Consider the following 24,489-nt stretch of genomic DNA (forward strand, 5'->3'; position numbering starts at 1 on the left):
CACTCTAATGAGCGAGGGGCGCAGGCACACATGTGCCACCGACAACAACAACAACAATAGCTGGAAACATGTGTGCCTCATATTTACGAGCGCGGAAAACATTTTCGGCAACTAATTATCCATTCGCATAATGTTCGCGCTGCTAACAAGCTGCAAAAGAGTCAGCTTTTATTTACCTGTATCTGTATCTGTATCTGCCGAGCACCACCCCCAACAACAACAACAACAACAATAACGAAAAAACTCCCCGCTTTTCATAATGTAACAATAGCTAATAAATGCGAGTACACATGGTTGTACGGCATTTAGCCGCAGGATGCAACAGCTCTTCTGCCCTCGAGACTCCTTTCATATTTACACGCCACTTGACTTTGGGAGTGCTCACGTTTTTCCAATTACTCGCTGTGCTCGAACGCACCGGGGCTAATCCCTGTTAGCCACCCGCTCAGGTAGATGACGATGGCGCCATTTGCAAATGTCGAATGCCGCATGCCGCATGCCACACACCTCATGCCACATGCCACATGCCGCCTGCCTCCTGCCGCATAGCGAAGGCCGATTGCCGTTTGTCGTTTGCCGAATAGCCGACAAGGTGAGCGAGACGAGCGTTACACACAAAAAACTGAAACAGCAGCAGAACAGAAAACATAACAGGACAAACATTGCGAAAGTAAGGCCCCGGGCAAAGTAGCCATGTCAATGCTAAACAAAAGAACCGAACCGCCCCAAGTCTCCACCCAAAAATTGGCCACTGCAATGGGTATGTTACCTTTTACGGTTATGCGGGGGTAAAACAAAATAAACAAGCGTGCTCTAATCAAAAGCGCACGACTGGGAGATACCCTAAAACCAGCATGTAAAATAAAATAAACAAGAGCTCCCTGTCGCGAATGGGAGATACCCTGTATCTAGAAGATAGCTGCACTTACACAGATTTTGGCTTCCTTCTATACATAAATACACACATACAGCTGCTGTGGGTCTTCTTCCATCAGCCTCGAACTGAGAAAAATGCGCTTTTTAATAGCTTCGGTGTTTATATTCCGATCATGATGAAAGTTTCGGGGTTGTAAGAACATTGACTTAAGTGAGAAGGTTTACCACTACTAATAAGTTTTTTGTTCAATTTTGTAGGAAATGCGAGCACCGACACCGCTGTTGATTTGAAGAAGAAAACCCTGTCTGCACGGGCAATAGTATTACCTACTTTCAACATTTTAAGTGTCTAAATAAATCTCTGATATTGACGATAACAGTCTAGCTCGATGTTTGGTGCTGATCAGGAATATATAATATATATATATGAACTTCATGGGGTCGGCGACGCCACCTTCTGCCTGTTACATTTACACTTGCACATAACCATAACACCCAATTTTTTTACTCATTTTCAATGGTTGCAGAGTAGAACAAAATGAAAAAAAGAAGCGACTGCTGCTCGTTGGCTGCCCTTGTCTAGTTGGTGGCCATTTCTCCCCAATCGCTTGTTTGTTGACTGGCTTTCTTATGTCCTGTGTCCCTTTATGCAAGATATTATATCACACTGCTAGCCGTTGTCCTCCGCCATGCCAGGCCAAGCCGGGCCAGGCCACAGCAGACCGGACCCGACCCGACCAGACCGTGCCATGTCCTGTGCGGCGCTGCGCTGTGTCCTCTCGCTCTGTGTGTGTGTTTGCGTTTGCCACCACCCAAAAGTTACCTTTGGCTCCCTTAAAAACGGATGAAGCCACAAAATGGTCATGTTTGCCATTGCTGCATGCCGTATGCCGTATACCGTAGTCGTTGCCATTGTCCGCTCTGATCTGAACACAAGTTGCCAATGCCGGGCGGCGGAGGCGGCACCGGTTGGTTGATGCTCCACGTCCTCGATGGGTCGACATTGTTGCTGTTGTTGTAAATTTAACCGCTTCGGGACATACTGCGTTGTTGTTTAACAGCAATAACAACTTTTGGTTTGTTTCCTTACATTTTTAATTGGGTCCTTTGTGGTCGCCTGGCCGTGATGAGTATAGCTTTGCCTAACTAATTTCTATTGCTGCTTATTGGCTATGTTAACATGTTTCACCAACTTGTTTTTATCCAAAAGGGTTTTTCTCTTAACCCGCCCCCATTCCTCTCCCTTGTTGGACCTAATATGCATATTGGGACACGGGCACTGGCCACCAAAGTACCTTGTGGGTTAATAAAAATATATGTGGTCTATTTGATGCTGCAGTCGGGCTTCATTTCGTTGCCCTTTAAGCAGCACTACAAATGGGCAACTGTCCTTTAAAATTGTTAATTTAGTGATTTTGGGAGAAACACTATGTCATGTATGTCCAGGGATATAAAGTCAACTAACCTAGCTTTAGATGTACAGCTTTGTGTGAGGGGGGCTCTTGATATTGTTAAAGCGACAATGACTCAGGCTTAACAGAGTCTAAACAAACACATTTTCACAAAATAAGTCACATTTTGAACCACGTTTTCCGATCCTATATAAATATATTATATTCACATTATTGTCGCACTGAGCAAGTTTGTTTAAACTTCCGATTATAGGGCTTTCAACTTGTTAGCAATATTAACATTAGCAGATATATTTGTAAACAACTAAGTTAACTTTTTAAAGAGCGAAGGTCTTAGACAGAATTCTTGGATTTGAGCCCTCATCCTTCCTAACTACCAAGTACTGCAGATTCGTTAAACTCTTAGTCCGATTTGTAAATTTATAAATCTTATTAATGTTCAAAAATATATAGCTGGAATTATAATACAGAGCCTTCTTTAAAAGATGTCTATCTTTGGGTACAATATTTGAAAAATTATATCAATTTGATCTATCTGAACGATATTTGAATGTATCTGGGTTTTTAATATAAATTCTTCTTCATAAGAAGATGTCTATCTTTGGGTACAATATTTCAAAAACTATTTCAGCTCGATTTAGTTCGATGTGAAGATAATTTGAATGTATCTGTTGTTAACACATAGGGATAAGCGCAACATTCAAAACAGCTGTCAAACGTAACTGATTTCCTTACACAGATGAGTTTAATAAACATTATTGGCAGATCAATTTCAGCTCAACGTTAGATATATATTTGGATAAAATGCTTATATCTTAAAGTGGGTGCTGCCTTAATTCACAAATTGCCAACTCATGAAGCTAATTAAAAACACTCGAAACGAATTTAATTGATCAGCTTGCAAGGCAGAACAAGCCCGTAGCGATTACAGTTGCGGCGCCAAGATTTCACGGTCTATATTGATGGATCTATGTGCGTCAGTTGATCGCGGGAAAAATATGAAGCACATGCATACCATTTGAAAACTCTTTCGTGCATGATTTGGCACTTTTTCTACCATTTTTGGATGATTAATAATTTGTTATTAAAGAGAATCCGTCGAGGGATCTACTGGAATGGTAATAAGTAAAGATTGCTGGCGCCGTCTTAAATTTTTTTATTTTATTTTTTACTTTGGGTTGTTGATTTGTCTTGTTAGCGCACAGATTTGTTAACAATTTTTACAGGTTTACAGCTTGGACAATGATGGGCACGTTTGTAAACTATCTGAATATGAGAATATGTTACTCGATTAATTTCAAAAGTTTGTAATTAGGTTTGACTAGGTTTAACTGGGAAGATATGTAAGGGTAATATTAAAGCACATAATTATCGAGTCTGGTCAAGAATTGTTAAAAAAACGGAAAGTTTATCAACTCATTTTTCGACCGATTCTTCCTGTAGAAATATATGATATAATGATTCGTTCTGCAGATCAAAGAATGAACTAAGAGACTTTGCATAGAAACAGATGGAGGGACATGGTTATATCGACTCGATTATGGACTATATATATATTTCATTAGATTACATACGTATAGCTCGCGACTGTTCGACTGTGAATACCCTGTGCTCAGGACTAGACAGAATCGTCTTTTATCAGCTAATAGAGGAAATATTTGTTGCATGTAATTGGGCAACATTAATCCGGAAACATGGAAAACGTGAGAAAACTAACATAAATTCTGTGATTTTTAGTCGCTGGAAAACGTTTCGATACATGTAAACATTAATTTAACACACATAAGTGGACAAGAGTGTGCCTCTGTGAGTGTGTGTGTGTGCACAAATAGGCACTTAAGTCTTTTCCTTAGTGTTTTAGTCGAGTGTTGAGTTTTTATAGCGCTTGACATGCAGTTGACAATTTGAGTTCCGAGTTTGACATCCATCTACTGCTGCAGCCTGTCGCCCCGTCTGGACGTGTTTGTGCACGGACGACGCATACACATTCATCTAGCGTTCGTTCTGGGATGATTTATGCAGTTGCTTTTGCTTTATGCCTAAGCCCGAATACTTTGATTGACAGCCCTGAGTGGATGACAGTTGTTTGTCAATTCAGCCCAATGGTAATTGCCGGCGTCTTTAACTCGAAAAACATTTGCTACGAAACGATTTTCTCGTAACGCTTGACAAATTTTTAACATGTTGTCGCCTTTTATTGTCGGCTATATGTATAGCCAATATATCCACACATTTATCCATGCACACACTTGAATGTACTCAATGAATAGCTAAAAACTCAGTTTTACTCCGTTGATTTCTGTAAGAATGCCACAAAAGTATTTCGAGTTTTGCAATCGAAACTTCAGCAATGCCATCATAATACATATTTCAGGTGTGATTCAAGTTGGTTTAACTGCATTACTTGATTTGAAATAAAAGATTTTTAAGACTTGGAATCAGCTCAGCTAATTTAATATAGTATAGAGAAAGTAAGGATATCTGTGAAAAGCAGAAGATATAATACTATGGACATCTGATAGAGCGGTCCGATGTTGATAGGATTTTGTATATATATAAAGATTATAATGAAACTAATAAATTCCAAATTTGATCAAGATATCATGATAAACAACCAAGTTTCCCATCCGAAAGATTGTTCCCATGTCAGTTATACGATATAGTGGCCCGATCCGGCTGGCTCCGACTTATTTACTGCCTGACACAAAAAGTCAAATCTATGCAAAGTTTCAAGACGATGCCTCTTCTATGCGTTGCATACTATAAAAACTCTACATGGTTATAAAAAGAATATGGATTGAATAAATTAGTGTTGTGGCAGAACCGCGCCACGCTTTGCTCTAGTTCCAATTGCACTTCACACAAAGTCACCCAAGGTTCTTGAGCCCTGATCGGGTTGTCGGGCGTGCCAAAAATCTGTTATTACATCCCAGATTAGCTTAATCCACTATTAATGCAACAGAAGAGCATTCAAATTACGCTTTACTGTCTGCAACATTTTCGATTAAATGTCGGCAAGGCGAGTGGGCAGCGCATAATGAAAAAAGTTATATATTTACAAAGTACATGCGTCGGTGAATGCATGTACGCATGTCAAGCACATATATATTTATATAGATATCTGAAAGAATGAGTGACGCTGATGACAATGGGCCGAATGGCCAGACGGACACACAGCCAGGCTGGCAGACGTTGCAGCGGGCGCATGTAATGTTATGAATCTTACATTTTATTGTCCACGAATAAAATTAATGGATTTGTACAATTCGAATGTGCTGGTGGCAGTTCGTGACACACACACACACACACTCTGCTGACAGTTGCGACCAAGCCAGCAGTTCCACTCGAGCTATATTTAAGTGCCTAAGTGCCCGCGTTGGTGTGAGACAAGACCCTCATCTGCGCATTTGTTGCGAATTAGATTCAAGAATCACACAGAATCAGTGTAGGCCAGATCTAATCTGTCTTTAAATTGCTCTACGACCATCGGAAATGGAATTCGGAAAGTTCTTGGCATGCAATTTGAAAAATTAATCATCACAATAAGGCAAGACAAATTCTCAAATTGCAAGAACTGTGCGTTTTTTATTTGGTTTGGTTTTGTTCTGTTTGACACAGAAACAAACGCGACCAACAGAATCTCACTCTAAATGCTTCCCACAGGAAGTGGGGAATAGCTACAAGCGGCCCAGTTGGAACTGCTGGCCGCGCAGCACCAACGATGCGCGACTGGCATTGGCAAGCCATCGCACCCGCACCCGCATCTTATGCTGGGCTCAATGTTAACCGGTTTTGTTGAACATATAAAAACACGAAAGAGAGCTCTAACCGCGAGTGCTCGACTAGGCGATACCCTGAACTAAACGCCAAGCTACCTTTGTTAATATTATAGCTTCCTTTTATGCAAACAGGCTAGTTCGACTCAGCTTATCGTTATGATCAAGAAAATGCATGCACCTATTAAAAACATTTCCACAACAATATACCCATTTGCAATGGGCCAAGGGTATATAAAAAGCATACCTTCTCTGGTTTTTTCTTGGGCGGCGGTGATATTATTTTAGCCTCTTCTTCGGATGCCATCCGGTTGAATTTACGTGTCGCTTCCTTAACGCTGATGGGATTCTCAGCCGCGTCGCCCGCCTCTGTGCCGGACACTTTGTCTGTGGCCGAGCTATCGGTTGATGCGCCCGACGAGAAAGAGAAGCGCGGAATATTCTCCTTGTTGCCGGTCTCGTCCACAGAATTGGCACGGGATACAGACTTGGCACCAGCAACGGCAACGGTGTCGAGCTCGTTGTTCGTGTCAACATCTGGCTTGGCAGATGATTGCAACTGGAGGCGCGCTGGGTCAATGCGTTGCATGGCGGCTGTGAATTCGTTAACGCAATCCCGATAGCTTTCCACTTGACCCGGGTGTACAACAACGCCGCTGCTGACGATTGCAGCCGGCATGGGCGCTGGTGGTGCTGCCACTGGCGACTGCTGCACCTCAGGCGGAGCTTTGTAGGGTGGCGGCTGTCTGAGGGGCGAGATGCCGCTGTCGGTAACAGAGACCAGCGAGCCAGCTCCTGGGCTGGACGGTGTCGAGGCATTGCCAGCGGCCTCGACGGCGCGCTCTACAACCTCTTCGGAGGGGCACTCATTGATGTACTTTTTGCGCAGTATTAGATACTTTTGGTTATTTTCGTTTTTGATTGTTGACAGCAGCGTCACGTATGTTTTGAAGCGTTTGCGTGCCTCGGCCTCATCTGAAATTAGATTTCAGTTGCGTTTAGTTAGGACTTGGCTTATGATGTCAACAGGTAGTTTAATATGTACACAGATACGCATTTCGCATGGAATGGACTCTGACTCACTTTGGGTGTGCGTTAGATATTTCTTAAAGTGCTTGACAAGCGCATGGTTTGTCACCTTGCCATCGTTTTGCAGCATATAATTTCGTATATCCACAATCGACAGCTGCTTCGTTGTGTCGTTTGCACTCATGTTTACAAAATTCACAGCTTATTGCACACAATTAAATATTAAACCAAAAAGTATTCGCACCAAAACTAAACAAATACGCAGTCACCAGGGCTGCACAGTAACAAACGTCAGCTGGCTGCGGCTGGAGTGCGAGCCAAGAGCAAAGCGAGTGTCAGCCCTGCTGCTTCGCGGAAAAAAGCTGACTGCTATGTGATAGAATAGGAAAAGATTTTTATCATTTTTATTTATTCTCAATTGTAATTATTAATGTATTTAAGTTTATCTAAAGAAGCAATATATGTATTTCAAAATAATGTTTTTTTTTTATATATGTATCTATAAATATATTATAAAATATATGCATATGTATATTATTTTCATATATGTATGTTAACTCTAAACATCATAAACTGGTCCTATATAATATAAAATATATATATATATTTATATATATAAATGTAACTGCTAAATCATTTTGTAAGACCGAGCGAATCAAAGAAGAAAGCTGAAAAAAAAAAATTAAAATTTGTATAGATAAGAAATATTATGAATGTAATTTATATACATAAAGTATATAGTATGCTTACTCGGAAAACTTAGATACATATTTATCAAAAAATCGTATTGTTAAAAATGAAGATTAATTGATTTTACTACACATACCGGGCAAGTTCAGGTCCCTTTTATTTTATTTTATTTTTATTTATAATGGTCGACAAAACGAGTGTCTTCCTCATTATTCAATAGATTATACAATAGAATTTTATGCTAAAAGCCTAGTTAAAGGATACAATTTTCTAAATAGCATCACCGACCGATGGAGGTGTTTTATTTGCCAGAATACAATCGTAACGAATTCAATAAACTATTCTGTCCAATTGCAAAAACATTTTGTAACTTCCTTAGTAACTCGTATACCCTGTACAATTCGAATTTACATTGATTTATTCTCCACATTTAGCTCTACAGCGCAATGTTAAATACCATTACAGTATCTCTTTTTGTGCGGCATTTAGAAAGATGTCAGTTTTATCAGACAAAGACGTACAAATTGTTTAAATTTCAATTTGACCGCAACCGATGTCGACAAAGATACTGTCAGTAGCATCGCAGAATAAGATTAAGCAGCCGAACAGTTTGTTTTGTGGGTGGCAAGTCGAAATCTGTGAATGGTAATGTTACGTACTTTCGGGCTATATGAGAGAAAAGTGTTAATTTCATTTTCGATTTGCCAAATGCGATTGCGAAGGGAATTGTCGAAAGGCCGTCATTTATCATGTGCACATGCGAGTAGTCTCCGGCCTGGAAGGGGAATCATCACAGTTAGGAGCTTAGTTTGTTCAAGTCTAGGCCGGCTGATGTTGGCAATGTCTGTGCACCATGTCTCTGTGGCTTCGACGTCGATGAGAACGACAATGGCGTATCTGGATACACAGATTGGGATTGTATCTTTCACTTACATTTCAAGTTTCAAATGTCAAGCTGTGTGTGGTTGTTGTTGCTGTTGTTGCTGTTGTTGTTGTCTGACTGCGCCCAACCATTGGCCCAATATGCCTTTCAGTCGACAAACGTATATTCATTTGCATATTGCAATTACAAACTGTATAATTTCGTTCGTAACCACATACGTCTCCTACAACATTTCAAGACATAAAGTTAATTTGGCTTTTTTAATAGCAAAAAGATATAAATTTGAGTCAAATAGAGTCAGGTCTTGCATTTATGAGCAGGAGAAACTCTATGTTTGCCGGGGTTGTACTAAAACTTAGTAAAATGTTTCTCTTATTTATACAAAATGATTTTAAAAGGTAAAAACCTTAATTATTCATTTTTGAAGGATTACCAAGTTGAAACCTGACTTAGAGCTCTTTGAACTCTTGAAAATCGCAGAGAAAGGCGATTTGAAAGACGTGAAGTTTAATAGTCTCTGTTAAAAGGAGATCGACAGTAATTCATGTGCCAAATTTTGAGAGTAACTCTAAAAAGACAAGTTTTAGGTAAAAGAGATTTGCTATCCCCTTGCGGGGTTGTCAATAGATATTTAAAATGAATACGTTTCAAATCTTTGTAAATAATAACGACATTTAATTGTTTAAGATAATTCAAATTACTTCACTCATTGCAATACAAAGACCTTGACGGGCATCTGAGTTTCTGCTAAGTTTATTATTCTGTTTGAATCGACTTAGTTCAGATTATAACATCATACTTTCTTTCAAAAGAAGTCTCAGAGACCAAGCTGATTCTTGCCATCATTATATCGTCTGCCTATTGTATATTAAACAATAATAACTATTATAAGCCTTCAAAATATTATTATTTTATTTCGATTCGAAAGTCATTTTTAGCCTGACATTTTCAGTTTTCAAATCGTTGCAATTTAAAATATACAAATACATACATATAATCAAGGCTGTATCTTTAAAGCAAACAATCGTTTTGACACGGAGTCGAGTGTTTGTGTGCGTGTGTAAATATCTATGTGTGCCTGTCTGGCGGCTGTGTGTTTGTTACCAATCGCACGATAGTTGGCATTCATTTGTAGTAGGATTGAGCCATTGTCACCGATTGTCTCTGGAGCTGGCGCCTGATAAGCGCCGTAAATTAAATGAAATATATTATATAAAATAGCTTGAGGCGTTTTGTGCCACGACTCTCAGAGAATTTGAACGTCTGAAGCCGTTGCCAGCTCGAGGGTAATCGTAGTATGCGAAGACAAGCTGGTTGGAAGGCGAGCAATGGAATCCGTCGTGAAGCTCCTGTGAGTGAAAATCCACTCCGCTCCAACCGCTGCCCCAAGCCACAGCTCTGGGCCGGTCTATGGCGTCTATGCCGACTGCCTGACAACAGCTCCGATCGTCGATAGCTGGAACGTTTGTCTTGTCATGGTGGGGCTGCTGCAGTATAATTGGCAATTGGGAATGGGCTTATTCACTTTTATGACTCTTTTTTTTTCTCTTTTTGTATTTTTTTTTTTTGCCAACTGGCGACTGACACTGACTGCGTCTGTTGCGGGTCTACGACTAGGTCTATCTATTTCAGTCACATCGAAGTCGTGGCTGGCTAGTTGTTTAGATGTTTCCTCTTTTCTTTCCCACTTGGGCTTCTTATTTTCATACCCTGAACACGTTGGGCAAAAAGGGTATAATGGTTGTGAGACTTTTTCGAGCCCATAAAGTATATATATTCTTGACTTAACAGTCGAGTCTATCTAGCCAAATCTGTCTATCTGACTCAGAGTCTATATAAGCTGGGGCTTTGAAGCATGGAACGTTTGTCTAACTAGTACAAACAAATTTTGAGTTTCTTTTAAATAATCGATATCTCGCCCCGTTTCTACGTTATCCATACGATTGTTACCATGTCTGGGGACTTATAAGAATTAGAGACACAAATTATAAAGCATCCACATATTCAGAATATTTTCCTTAAGATACCTCCCACTTCCACTTTTAGAGGTACATTTCGTATAGAAGCAAGCCAGAATGTTTACAAATGCAGTTCAGCTCTCGATTTGAGGGTATCTCCTCGCCGGGCCCTTTCGTTTGGAGCACTCTTAATTGTTTTTTTGATTTTGTTGCCTGTCTCCAATGGGTCCCTGTTGACCCCCGGCGAGTGGCGCCTAGAGTTACATGCGAGCTTATCGAAGTTGCCAGCCAAGTCTTCCCCGCCTCCGCCTTCCCAGCCAAACGGATCGTACGTTAAGATCGGACACAGCTGTCACAAGGTTTTTGAAAAGTGTTTGAGATTTATTGTGGCTCAACCTGGACAAGTGTTGGGAGTTGGACTGAGTACGCCGCAGCCTGTGTGTGTGTGTGTTTGCACACACAAGCAGCAAACAGATGTCCGGTTTTCCAGGCAGGGCCTGGGATTGTGGCAGTCCTTGGCAGCCTTTTAAGTACTCTCCTGCCATCTCATTATCGAACCATTACCAAATGAGCAGTGCGCATTATAAATGAGCACATAAAACATAAACGTTGTCGCTGCGTCCGCTGAGCTCAAGAGCCGATTATTGCAATTTAACACCCCCGCCGCTCCGCACTGTCGCACTTGCAGTAGTCGCTGTCATCCCCGTCCCACTCTCCCTCTCTCACTTTGGCGGTACTCACACGTCAAAATGTCGTCGCCGGCCTCGTCATATGTTGCTATTTCCGTAGCGACTCACATCCAGAATCGAGACCGGGAACTCACTCAGATGCCTGTGGAACGGCTGCCTTCGGCGGCTGCGGTCAAACGGTTTAACTCGCACCGGGATTTCGGCTCGTTTCGCTCGGCTTAGCTCAGCTCCCAAGTGGGATTATGTCACTTTCCTACTGACATTTGCATTTTGATTGACAAACTCATTTGGCAATCCACAACCGAAGCGGCTCAGCATTATTCTGTCTCGTCCTGTCCCACCCCAAGCACGGGAGAAGGCATTGTTTGCCAAAGCGCTTAAAAGTATTTCCCAATTACATCTAAACACGAGCCTGGCAAATACATTAAATGTTTGTATGTCCTTTGCACTTGCAGCCGATTACCATTTCGTTTCGTGTTTTCAATTGCAGTCGTATGCAAAAAAGGGCCTTATGATGCGGCTATTAGACTGTCAATTAAAAAGATCTATTTGAGCAGGTCATCTTTTAATCAGAAAGGTATGCACGTATGAAAATGGTGTGGGGTTAGTGATATTTATATCTTTTGAAGAATTTTGTAGACGAATGTGTTCATTGTTAACGTTGACGTGTTTTACTTTCAAAATCGTTTTCTTTTTACTCCGCAATGTTTTATAAAATATATGTTTATATTAAAGAACATTAAGAGCATCCCGGATTTACCCGAGCGTAGTTCAAATTTGTCATCAAATTTTATTTATGCCGTGAGCTTCAGAAGCGAAGGACACAAGGAGAACTACTTATTGCAGGTCTCTAATATATATAAACTCTTACCCTAATTGAGATAAAGTTCCAAATGGCAAAGCAACTGCAAAAGTTGTTTTTGAAAATTGAATTTTAAGCCCCAAATGTTGTTGCTCAATATAAAGATGCTTGCTAGGAGAACATGATCGATTTGAATGTTTATTTAATAGCGTGCAATTTTATGGATACCAGCTAAGTACTTCAATATAAACATTTGGCATTGTGTAATGGAAATCAATTATGTAACATTGCGATATTTCCCTTTGACAATTTTTATGTATTCTGACATCCATTAAAGTCGGGCCTGCTGACAATGACAACAAAAACAACAGCAACAACAGCAACAACAACAACAACATCAACTGCAACAATGCCAAAAACAATGGTCGCGTAGTGCGTGCCCCATCCACAGCTACTGCGACTGTTACTGCCACTGCCACAGCTACTGCCACTGCCCTCGTCTTCATCTGGCAGTCGTGTCAGCAGCGAGTGTTGTGACAGTTTTGTCGCCTGAGTTTGCAAGCGGAGAATAATAAAAATGAAAATAAAAATAATTCATTTTGCATGGTGGTACTTTTTGCTACAATTTTTAGGGCTTGGGTTCGGGTTTGAATCTGGATTTGGGTTTGGGTTTGGGTTTTTGGCTACGGGCACTCGAATCATTGCCGTTACCATTTGGCAGCTATTTTGAAATTGATATATGCATAAACCGCAGTGACAGATGTTGCAATTAAAACGGCATAAAATGCGCGTCCCTCAGCCGGCTAATGGCTGAGAGGGGTGCGGCTAGGGGAGAGAGAGTTGGCGCGGCCGGCAACCACCGCGTGCATCTGGATGACATTTATGCAACTCGAGTGGCGCGAAAAGTGAACGCTGTCAGCGTGACAGTCGGTCGGACAGCTCAATTGTCAAAATAGGTTTAAGTGGCGGCAAACTGATTTGTAAAGTGGAACTACTCTTGGCGTAACCGAGATGCCTCTTGATTGAGCCAGCCTGGTAGTCAGGAGTTTTCTGCCCTGCCTCCCCCCACCACATCTCCCATTTAACCATGGCGCACCAAGGGTGGTCAATGTGGCGGCCGCAAATGGAAACGCCCCATGTGGCTGGCACTCGTCGTCGTACCGTCATGCTGACCCATTGATTGATTGCATTTGACTCAGCGCCCGTCCGTCCGCCTCCCGCTGCCCGTTGTTGGCAAAAAGTGCAGCTCGTAAAACGCGCAACAGAGCAAATATTGTACTTAACACCCAGAGGGACACTTTGAAGTGGCTTTTGCTGGCGCTCACCTCCATCTCGTTCCTCTGCCTCGGCCTGCGAGTCGCGATTTTCACTTCACATCCCTTTAAATTTGTTTACGCGAATTGTTTTTTGGTCATTTGCTGCTTTAAGCCAACATACTGTTGCTCGCTTTTTGTGCACTTAGAGTAGGGTATTATCATTTTGTCAGAGCACAAAATATATCCACATAAGATAAATATACATATATATATATATATATATATATATATATATATATATATATATATATATATTTTTTTTTAAACTGTCTGTATCTGTTTCTATGCAAAGATGGTTCTCTCAGTGAAACTATGCATAGATTTGTCTCTCAGCAGACCCTTATATCATATAGCTGCCATGGACATGATTGATCGAAACTTAAACTCGGCATTTAAGAGCTTCCCTAAGTTTCTTCAATATCAAGAATATCAATATGGAAAGCTCTTCTCTATTTTATGATATCCAGGCAAAACTCTTCAATTAAAAGACTTGTCCTCTCACATATCTGCAAACTGCTCATTAAATCTAGCTACAGCCTCGGTGTGAAAGCATTTCTTAGCGTATTTAAGTTTCGGCGTGTCGTAGTCAGTTGTTCTTTCTTGTTTTGTATCTCGTTGGCTTTGGGTGGTGCTTGCGCGTAGTATGTATTTGTTACAACCATATATCTTGCGCTTGGCAAGGACACGCCCATACCTTATGGCGCAATTCCATCATGTCAGGCACACTTTTTGGTTTTATAGGTTAATTCGCTTTTATTACATTATCATAAAAAGTAAACAAAACATCACGAGCTTCACCTCACCTCGTCGTGGACTCGACCACACCACAGCACACAAATACAGTGAATTAGCTCTTCATGCGCCCGCTGTGTATGTGTTTTAGTTCGTTTGGCTGGCTGTCGCCCTATAAAAAGCAGCTCGTAAAATTATATATTTCGAATATGCTGCTCTGCGGTAAGTTCGTTTAAGTGCAACATTTTTTCAAAATTTTATTAAATCTCAGATGCATCTGATTTTGAATATAAAGTTCACCAAGTACCTTAGAGAATTTAATAGAGCAAGAGATCAAAAACTTTTGCCACTTTGCCACAAAACTTTAAAGTACATTTGCAAGGTAAAAGTAGTTCCAATTAGCTAATTGGCGGTAGTTTTAAAAAACACAGTCTAGGAGAATTGTATGTTTGTTACATTCTAGATAAGATAAACACTTTTTAAACTATGTTAATAGATTAGATATTATGTCTTCCTTAAGTACTTCGAATGCAGCCTAAAATACAAGGGTTCTCTAAAGCATATCAACTGATATGTATCGCAAAAAGTACCCTGATGTTTATGCAATGATATACAAAAATAACATTAATCAAAAAGAACTTGATTTGTATAATAAGAAAAGGCATTAAACAAATATTTGTATTGAAAATCGAGTTTAGAAATGAAATACTTTTCTACTGCTGTTACTTAATTTTCTACTGTATGTATATAATAATATAAATAAATATTTTATTTAGCCATTCTTCGATGTTAAAGTATATTATGTATATATATATTATATAAATATATATTTTCATGAAAAGTAGCCTGTATCAGCCAAGGCAACAAATTTATATCTGTTTCCTCAATGCAATTAAACAGAAAATTTATTATTTCCTTTAAAATATGTCAAAAGAAAATTAATGGCGAATATGAATAAAAATATGGCAGAATGGCTTTAAATATTTTTAAAAATATTTTTAGATTAGAGACAAAAATAAGTCATTCAATTTAATGTATTTAACCATGGTTAACTGTGCGTGAGCTCATATAAAATAAACAAAACCGTTCATTGAAACATATTATATTTTGATTATGAAATTATATATATGTGTATATGTGCTGATATTATAAGTTTTGGGCACAACTGTTTAAAAAAAAGCTGGAATTTAAATAAAGTGGAAAGTTAAACAGGAGTGCATGCCATGCGAAATATGTAGGAACATTTTCTAAATATAGTTTTTTAAGTTTAATAATCTTAGCATAGCCTCAAATTTTTAATGCAATTTTATGATATTGTATTCGATATCTACAATTTAATCTAAATATATAGTTAATTTTGTATAGAGCGTCAAACACACATATATAATGTATGTGTATATAACTCATAATATTAAAAAACTTTTATAAACGTGATTTTCTTGTTGATATATTAACATTTCACTTAGTTTAGCAATAAAGCAAAAGGTAGTGCACTGTACAAGTGCTGCTTATCTCTTTGAACAGCACTTATCTAAAAATATGGGCCAACCTATTTTTTGTTTTGTTCGTTGTTTTTTTCTTCTTTAATATTATTTTGTTGTTGCTACGTCACGATCGTTCATGTTGAATGAGATTCGGCATAAAGTCGCTCGGCCGAAAGGTAAACAAACATCAGCGACTAGCCAAACAAAACAAATGGGCGTGCCCAATATGGAAACACTACCCCAGGCCACGGGAAAGCGTCCAAATAAGAAGTAATTAATGGTCGTATTTCCATTTCGTTTTTGCTTTCTTTTGTTTGGCTCAAATAGTAGCTGCTGCTGCTAATAAAAGTCGCACCTGTCAATGGAGCAAGCGATTGAACAACACAGAGAACTGCCTGACGTCACACACACACACACACGCACTCACACGAGTAGCGCATGGAACGCTCTGATTGGTGGTAAGGTGTCGCACTTCCAGGCAGCCGTTGCCGTGTTTGTTTTCTCTCCTGGCTTGGGCGGAGAAGCGGGCGAGCGCACGTGTGTGTGTGCGTGTGCGTTGGTGGTGTGCGTGCGTGTGTGCATTGGAACGATATAGTCGACGCCACCACCGCCAGTAGCACGGCTCGGAGGGCGTTGCCGTCGAGCGTCGTCGTCGCACACTTCCAGCCTGCCTCTAAACAAGTCCATTTCCATTCTAGTTGGAGAGAGAGCGCATAGCGTTGTCCCGCTCACGCCCTGCACGGGCCCGATTGCAACGGAATGCGAGTGCGCTGAGCAACGGCATTCGTATTAGCAGCTCTCGTGCCGGTTGTGAGTAACCATCCGCAACCAGTTCGTGTTCGAACGTACATTGGTGAACATCTGGAGCGCGCAACCGTCGCCGTCGTCGTCGCCGTCGCTGACTCCGGTCTACGTTTCGTTTTGCGTATGCGTTTGCGTGCATCTAAAATTTGTATCTGTATCTGTAGCTGTTGCTGTAGCTGTGTATCTGTATTTGTGCGTCTGTCTGTGTGCGGATAAGCGTTGCAATTGTTATGGTTATGTTTATGTCGGTATTGTTGTCGTCAGTCGCCGCTACGCTCAATAATCCCAATGTTGATTCTGGTCTGTCGCTCGGTCGGTGATTGTGAACTGAGCTCGTGTTTTCAATTTTGTTTATGCGTGATTCCCCAACGGTAAAATTGTCACCGTGCAACATACTAAACGCTATTGGGCAGAAACTTAAAGAGATCGCCCATCGCATCGAACTGAACTCCCATATCGAATCGCATTTGATTCGGGCAACAATTCTGGTGCTACAATACACACAATCATAGTACTTAAAATAATTGTTAATTTAAACTAAAAATAAAAGGAAAACACAGCTCCATTAAGCCCAAGTTTCATTGGCAATGGCCGCCTATACACAATTTGGATATGGCGGTTTTCCGTCGGCATCACAGGTGGGTTATCAAATTTCCGAAAACCAAAATAAAAAACATATTTAAATCCCTATAAGCTTCAGACAAATAAGATACATAAAATATTATAATGATTACATTTATTCCATCTTTATATATATAGTAAGGAGTTTGGGAAATATTGGTCAGAAAATAAGTCAAAAAACTCCTAGATCTGGCTCTAAAGATATTAATTAAGTTTTCAAATTGAAAAGCTTTTTCATTCACATGCTTTACTCTCACCCGATCAATTGGCTTAACCAAAGCTCACAAGACAAGTGGCAAGCTGAAGATGCTGCAGAATTAACTGGGAAGGAGGGGGCCAGGTGAGAGTGGGAGGTGGCAAGCACACGCACACACACGTACACACACACACACACGCATACAGTCACGCACACACACTGTGGCTGGACAAGCAGTTGAGCATGTGAAACTGTTGAAAAGTCAATAAAATTCAATTGCTACGATCGTAAATCATAAAATTTATAACCGTAAAGTGACAGCTCAGAGCAGGCTCTGGGAATGCGCCTGCGCATGCGCTCACGACGTACGTGAGCAGGCAGTCAATGAAAGCCTGTGCAGGCCCAGCAGCTCGCCGGGCCCAGATGCTGCCACACCGATAGTGGAATCAGTGGCGGCAGCGGCTACCGGAGGTCCAACATCAGACGTTCGAGCCAAACGATCGGTGCACAGATCCAACAGACAGATCGCAGCGATGACTTAAAGGCTGAGCAAAAATGTAGAACTCGGCGACAAGGCGGCCCCACGATGTGATCTACTTTACATTGGGACTGCATTCCCATTCCTGCACTGGCTACTGGTCCCGGCGAGCAACGCTCATGTGGCGCTTGCAGTTCCCACTATCAGCCTGGTTATCTGCCGCAGCAGCGGAAGTGGAGCAGGAGATGCGGGCGTGAAGGAGGAGTAGCAGGAGGAGGTGAAGAAGGTGGAGGAGCTGGGCCATTCCCGTTTTGCACTGGAGCCGGGCCGTAGACGCAGATGCAAGTCGGAGATTAGATCATTGAGCTCTCTGCGCTTTTGCGATTCAAAGAAATTGGTAGTAGTGCACACATGGCCAGCAAGGCCGCCGCAGCGATCTTATCAGAGCCAGGGTCTGCCTTGTATATGCCTGACTGCCTGACTGGCGAACTGGCTGGCTGCCTGGCTGCCTGTCCTGAGCGAGTCGACGTTGTCCATGAGCGTGCTGTCCGCATGGGCGCCCTGTTCACATGGCCAGGCTGGCGCTTCCTTCTCAGCTTCAGCTTCCTTTTTACGCAGCACTCTTGACCATTGGATGCGCTCATCATGAATAATGCATTCGGGCACGGTGCGGCGGAATCTGCCATTCGCATAGAACTCCCTATATGGTGTCGCCTATCAGATCAGTTGTCATAATTCTCATATTCTGTTTGTGTGAGAGAGCCCTCTGACGCTTCATGGGAACGCTGAGTGCAGATTGGCTGGCTGGCTGTTTGAGGTCCTTTATGGCTTTCCACCTTTTTTATTTCACATATTTTGTAATGTTTTTTTTTTGCCTTTTTGTACTCGTGTACACATATATTTATTTTTCACTAATTAAAAAGCGCGACAAAAAAAAGTTGAATCAATCATTTGTTGAAATTTGATTAATGGCTGTTCTTTGATATACAACCAGACGATGTCGACCTCGAAATTCAGTTATGATTGCTGCGCGACGGGGCATGAGTCATATTTTCATATTTCTCATAGCTTCCATCGAAATTTCTAATGTATTTCTCTTTTTGTTTGCCAAAATATAGATTTTGGCTTATTATCTGCTTTGTGTGTGTCTGTTCTTCTTTGTTCTACAGCTTGTGTCACAAGGATTATTTTCTTAATCGGAAAAATACTAACTCAAAATTGACTTAAAATTTGAAAATTCGCATTTGAAAGGGGTCTAAGGTAATTCGTGTTAATGCCTGTAAAAATGATTCGTAATTCTTTCAAGAAGTGGGAAATAATTTTTTAAATATAGTTTTTTATTAACAATTTTAAAATGACCATATTTTGATACTGTTACCATGTTATGCAGGCTTTATGTATAGTATATAGAGATTAGAAGTGTTTCACTTTAAGCAAACCTCGGCCTGATCCTATGCTATATTAAAGTTTTAAAAATGTTCAAAAAGATCGTACTATAGGCTCCAGGGCTAACAGGAAATGCATTTCCCATATAAGGTGTAGGGTAAGGGGAAGAAGATGCACAGAAGATGGGGTATCTTCTAGTCTGTTACTCCCGATTAGAGCACTCTAGCACTAGCTTTTCTGAATGAACGAAAATATGTTTATTATTCATCGAACTTTTAGAGTTTAGCGTACATATCCTACAGTTGTTTCTGATGCTGAATGGGTATTTAAAATGTTGGATATGTGTGCAAATTAAGAAACATGCAGTCAGACATTTTGGGGTGCAGCAACAATCGACAGATTATGTTAATGATTCCCAGATAATTATGAGTTTGAGCTGAGCGCAGACCGAGGGTAGCCTTCAACGGGAGCTGTAACCAAGAGGCGTATATATGACCTTTGGGCTAGTGTCTGAAGTCTGCAGTCTGATAGCCAAGCTGAAGTCAACAACAGCAACAACAACAACAACAACAACGACGACGTCGACGACGACGATGGACGGCATTCGATCAATTTGTAGCTGTCCATCAGCAAAGTATTCAACTTAATTATAGGTTTATCGAATTATTTTTCGCAAAAAGGCAGCCGGACAGAGTGAAACACTCTGGAAAAATTGAAGCAAGCCAACGTTTCGGGCTCGTTTCGCAGATTGTCCCGCGGCAATTTTCAGAAGCATTCGGATTGCATGTAGAGGCGAAGCTGCTCTTCTTCTTTAGCCTGTAAGCGTTGCCTGCCACACCCTCATTGATTTCTGGCATCTTGGGCTGCTGTCTGCACAGAGCATGGGTCCGGGCTTGGGTCTGGCTCTGGCTCTGCGACTGGAACTGGGTCTGGTCCTGGGCTTGGCGCATTTTGCATATTAATTGCCGTGGCGGGCAAACGGCCAAGCGGCTGGCGCATGCCATTGGCGAAACGCTTCAAGATGGAGAACATCAACTCTTAAATTTAGCTGCTGCTGCTGCTGCTGCTACTGCTGCACTTTAAATCGATTTGCCGGGTAATTGATGTAGCCGACATTACAGCAGTTCGTCAATGGGTTGCCAGCGATGTTGCAAATATGGCGTACCACGATTAATCGGTTGCAGGATTACGAAGCCGCGCACAGCTTCTGTACTCGAACTGCCTCTGGCGCTGATTGTGTGTGTTAACACCATATTCGCTTACATGTTATCGTTGCCATCGTGTAATGGGCCCTGTCTGTCGATTTTTCAAATTAAGCCTACGACGACCAGTTCTTCCATTGCACTCAAGAAGCTATGAAGACCACGTCTTTCTCTCTCTATCTCTCTGAGTGAATATAGCTACGACCGGTCCATAACACGTGCATCAATATTTATGAACTCTCTGATGGTCGTTCGATGAACTGAAACCAAGTGCCAATTGCAAAATACTACAAGAAATCCGCTGGAAAACACATACAACATGCCTATTCATCGAGCGTTCTAAGAACACATGTGAATACCGAATCTTCTTTGGCTCTCTTCTAGCATATAATAATTCTAAAGAAAGCACATTTTAGAACCTGATCTAATATTTTATAAATATGTCTTATAATGTACCTAGTACCTATTTAAATAAAATATACCTAATGCTTAAATAAAACTTAGATTACATCTATAAATAAATGTACAGATTCTCTGCGAAATCGGAAATTTAAAATGTTTTTAATATTTTTAGTCAAGTTCAGTTTTACTCTGTCTCGAGTTGAACTTGTTTCCTTGTTGAAAACTTAAACTAACTAAATATATAAAATTTTAAGCTGACAATACAAGTCGAATAAATTTATTTAAAACATTCCTAACAAGTTTATAAATAATTTTTTATTTTTATATATTTACTTAACAACTTTTCGCGCTTATCTACTTGTTAAACACGTTGTATATGCGTACAAGTATATTTTTCATTATTAGAAAATACAAAATAAATATTTTTAATTATGATAATTGATATCAAAATGATACATTGATATTGTTTAAGTGGTAAAAAGTTATCAAACCTCTCAGAACACATTTGAAGTGCACGGAATAAGCGGTCATTCAAGTGTCTTTTGGTAGACTCGGCTGCTTATCACGATGCATTTCTTGTGTTTGCGTTTGGGAATTGAAAATTAAATTCGATTTCGATTCGATGCGATTCGATTTAGATATAACATTCATTAATTATGTAAACCAGTGGCGATAGCTGGACTTATATTCGAATACAAGCCATAAGTAATTCATAAAAAGGTATATTCATTTGAATCTGTTGATTATAGTATCGGGCCATTCATTCAGCTGAGAAATTCGAATCCGAATCCGAATCTGGATCTGAATCTGAAGAGGGTGACAATTTTTCCACTTTAAATCAAGTCTTTGGGACTGCTTCTGTGGTGCGGCTCGCTTCGAAATGAAGTGGTGCAAAGATAATGGGAATGGGATACACATAGTATGTTGCGTATGCGCATGTTGTGCCTGGGTTTTAATATGCTGCTCTGCTCAATCTCAAGCTTCTCAATCTTTTTGGTGTTTTGCAGCTCCTACCACCGAATGTGACGCAGACACCTGAAGATGCAGCCGCGAACGTGAACGCGTCTTCATTGGTGATGACAAACGCGCCGGCACTGAGCCCCACGGGTGGTGCCGACTGTCAGGCGAGCCAACAGCCTGGCGGAGTTGGCGTTTCGGTGGTTGCGGGCGCCGGGGCCGGCGTTGCCGGTGATGCCTCAACGGGCGCTTTAAGTCCAGACGCGCTTTCACAGAACTCCAACGCGGCCACGGGGTCAACTGTGGCGGCGGGCGCTGTCTCTGGCTCTGATGCGATGCCCGGTGGCTCCCTGGACAGCAGCGCCGTGGGCACGACGCCTACAACGGGCAGCTCATGCTGCGAGAACGGTCGTCCTATTATGACCGATCCAGTCTCTGGCCAGACGGTCTGCTCCTGTCAATATGACTCGGCACGTCTGGCGTTATCCAGCTACTCGCGACTTCCGGCGGCCAGTGTCGGTGTCTACGGCTCCCCATATCCATCGACGGATCAGAACCCCTACCAGAGCATCGGCGTAGACAGCTCCGCCTTCTACTCGCCGCTGGTAAGTGAAAGCCAAGACGGCTAAATGGATTATCTCCACATATGACTTTAATTGTGTAGTCAGCGGCATTTTGTCCCAGCGCAGACATGGCCAAAGACCATAGACAACAAGTTGGACAGCACGGGCTCGGGCACGGATGCAGGGCTTAGGGTCTAAAGGGCAGAAGCGGGGAACGTGGACAACAACGGCTTGTCAATGTAGTCGACTAAATCGAATTATCATTATGGCTGACTGAAGCTCAGTCAAACCTCATTTAGTCGTTGCCAAAGCAGCTCTCCAGCTCCAGCTCCAGCTCGTAGTTGTATCAGAGTTTATTCCTCTCTCTCTCTCCCGCTCTCTCTTTCGCACACACCCTGTCCATCTCTCTCTCTGGTGCTGACTACCATTGTGATATTCGATACTTTGCACAACGAAAGGCAAAATCATTGGAAACAAAACATATTGCCCCATGGCCTCAATTACACTCCCAGATGAAGCTTGCCGTGTATTTGTATGTGTGGGCTAATCGAGCTTATGCTTTTGTATGCATCTCATTCACACACACACACACACACACACAAACACACACTCATTTGTGTGGCTGTGCCCTTTGTATTTTCTAAGTGACCACAGAAATGTACACGGCCAACATGCACACAGTTTTAAATGACATACTAGATGACATATACTACCCGTATGGAGCTGGCGTTGGAGCTAGACGGGCATGGGCATGGGCAGACAGTCAATACGAGGCATGCACGTTTAGTTGAAGGTAGCACAAACAAACAACATAAATATTTGGCCTCTGAAACGAACTACATGCTGCCAATTAATAGGCCAATCAGTTAGTCCATGTCTCTAAATAGTTCTTGCCTAAAACACTACATTTTAATATAAGCTATTTTATTAGAAATCTATTCACAAAATATGTACGAATATTGAAAAGCGCTTTTCATTTAACACCGGAAGTAATATGTTGAGGGAAGTAGTCCGGTATTTGCACATGTTTAGATTCGCTTTTTATTTTCTTTTGTCAACTAGAATGTTGTCACATGTATTTTTTGGCAGGCCAAGCGTCAGACGCTGAGCGCTTAGGTGAGGGATCGAAGCCCGTGAAGACATAATGTATATAGACATATATATAATATACTTTATTTTTTTTATTTAAGACAACTAAAAACATGAGTTATTCTTTTGTGCAATATAGGCGAGACAAATTATTTGTATAGGAAGGAAAGTAATATGCGCATAAGAGGGCGGGTCGGGCAACGTGAAAGCGCATTGATGAATGTTGAGAAGGTTAAGCAAAACGCAAGCGGGAAAAGTCGCAAAGAGTACTGTATGATGTATGAATATATATTAGGATCAAGAGAAAGCTTTTATGTTTCTTGGTGATGATGTTCACAATTATAAAGTTGTTTCTTAAAGCCAATTGAAAATAACAGTCGAAAAGTTTGTATATATTCATGTTCATACATATATGCATGTACAAAAATGTATCTTTTAAATTTATTTCAAGTGTTTCTTCAGCTCTTTTTTCTTTAAACTTATTTCAATGCTGCACACTGAGAACAAATATCAAGAAAAAATATTAAAAACAAAAATTGTCTCATAATATTGTGCTCATATTTAAGACAGACATAGTTTCTTAAGTAAGTAATAAGTAAATAATACCAAAGTTTGAGATTCGGAAAGTTTGGGTACCGCAAGCGACGAGAGAAACTGAGAAAGTCCAAAAAGGGGCAGGGAATTAATAGCATGGAACGGCGACAGCAGCCAGCAATGTGTCATGTTAAATTGTTATTTACAAGAACAGGAAATTCAAAGTGAATCGTTCACGTTCCTCATGCTCATGCTCCCGATCTGCTCGCTGGCGTTGTTGTCGCATGCACCTGAGCACGGTTCGCTCTTATCCGAGTCTGCTTTTAATTAAGAAAATATCATGGGCTGTTCGCTCGCGTTCGCACATTCGGTGCGATAAGAAGTCGCTGCTCGTCATTTTGTACGCTCCATGCCCAGGTGGGTGAGCGGGAGATAGGCAGAAAGAGAGAGAGAGACAGAGAGTGAGGGAGTCAGCTGCTGGGGGTGCTAAATATTGAGGTCGTCTAGTTGAATAGCTGAAGATCTATGCTGACATTTGACTGTTGTTCAATTGCTGCACCCGGCACAATCAGGTAAATCAGAGTTCATGTTTGGGTCGGCCTTCGTTTGA

At 41.1% G+C, this 24,489-nt stretch overlaps 2 protein-coding genes across 5 annotated transcripts in view; one reads left to right on the forward strand and one right to left on the reverse strand.

The window, feature by feature from the left end:
- LOC115770359 (ankyrin repeat domain-containing protein SOWAHB) overlaps nucleotides 1–7,361 on the reverse strand; it is a 37,808-nt gene extending 30,447 nt beyond the window's left edge. For all 3 annotated transcript variants that reach the window (XM_030715601.1, XM_030715602.1, XM_030715603.1), the window contains exons 1-2: nucleotides 7,148–7,361; nucleotides 6,312–7,039 (exon numbers count right to left, since the gene is read on the reverse strand). In XM_030715601.1, the coding sequence (XP_030571461.1) occupies nucleotides 6,312–7,039; nucleotides 7,148–7,277 (858 nt within the window). In that variant the 5' untranslated portion in view covers nucleotides 7,278–7,361. The remainder of the gene's footprint in view (nucleotides 1–6,311; nucleotides 7,040–7,147) is intronic.
- Nucleotides 1–24,489, forward strand: part of LOC115770358 (homeobox protein araucan) — a 36,011-nt gene that overhangs the window by 4,451 nt on the left and 7,071 nt on the right. Inside the window, exons 1-2 of one of the 2 annotated variants that reach the window (XM_030715599.1) lie at nucleotides 16,526–17,089; nucleotides 21,744–22,298. In XM_030715599.1, coding sequence (XP_030571459.1) covers nucleotides 17,039–17,089; nucleotides 21,744–22,298 — 606 coding nt within the window. In that variant the 5' untranslated portion in view covers nucleotides 16,526–17,038. Of the gene's footprint in view, nucleotides 1–16,525; nucleotides 17,090–21,743; nucleotides 22,299–24,489 lie in introns of those variants that run through there. The other variant, XM_030715600.1, reaches the window with a different exon arrangement.

The sequence above is a fragment of the Drosophila novamexicana genome, unplaced genomic scaffold, assembly GCF_003285875.2.
Source record: "Drosophila novamexicana strain 15010-1031.04,08,12 unplaced genomic scaffold, DnovRS2.1 tig00004555-arrow-pilon, whole genome shotgun sequence".
Lineage (NCBI taxonomy): Eukaryota > Metazoa > Arthropoda > Insecta > Diptera > Drosophilidae > Drosophila > Drosophila novamexicana.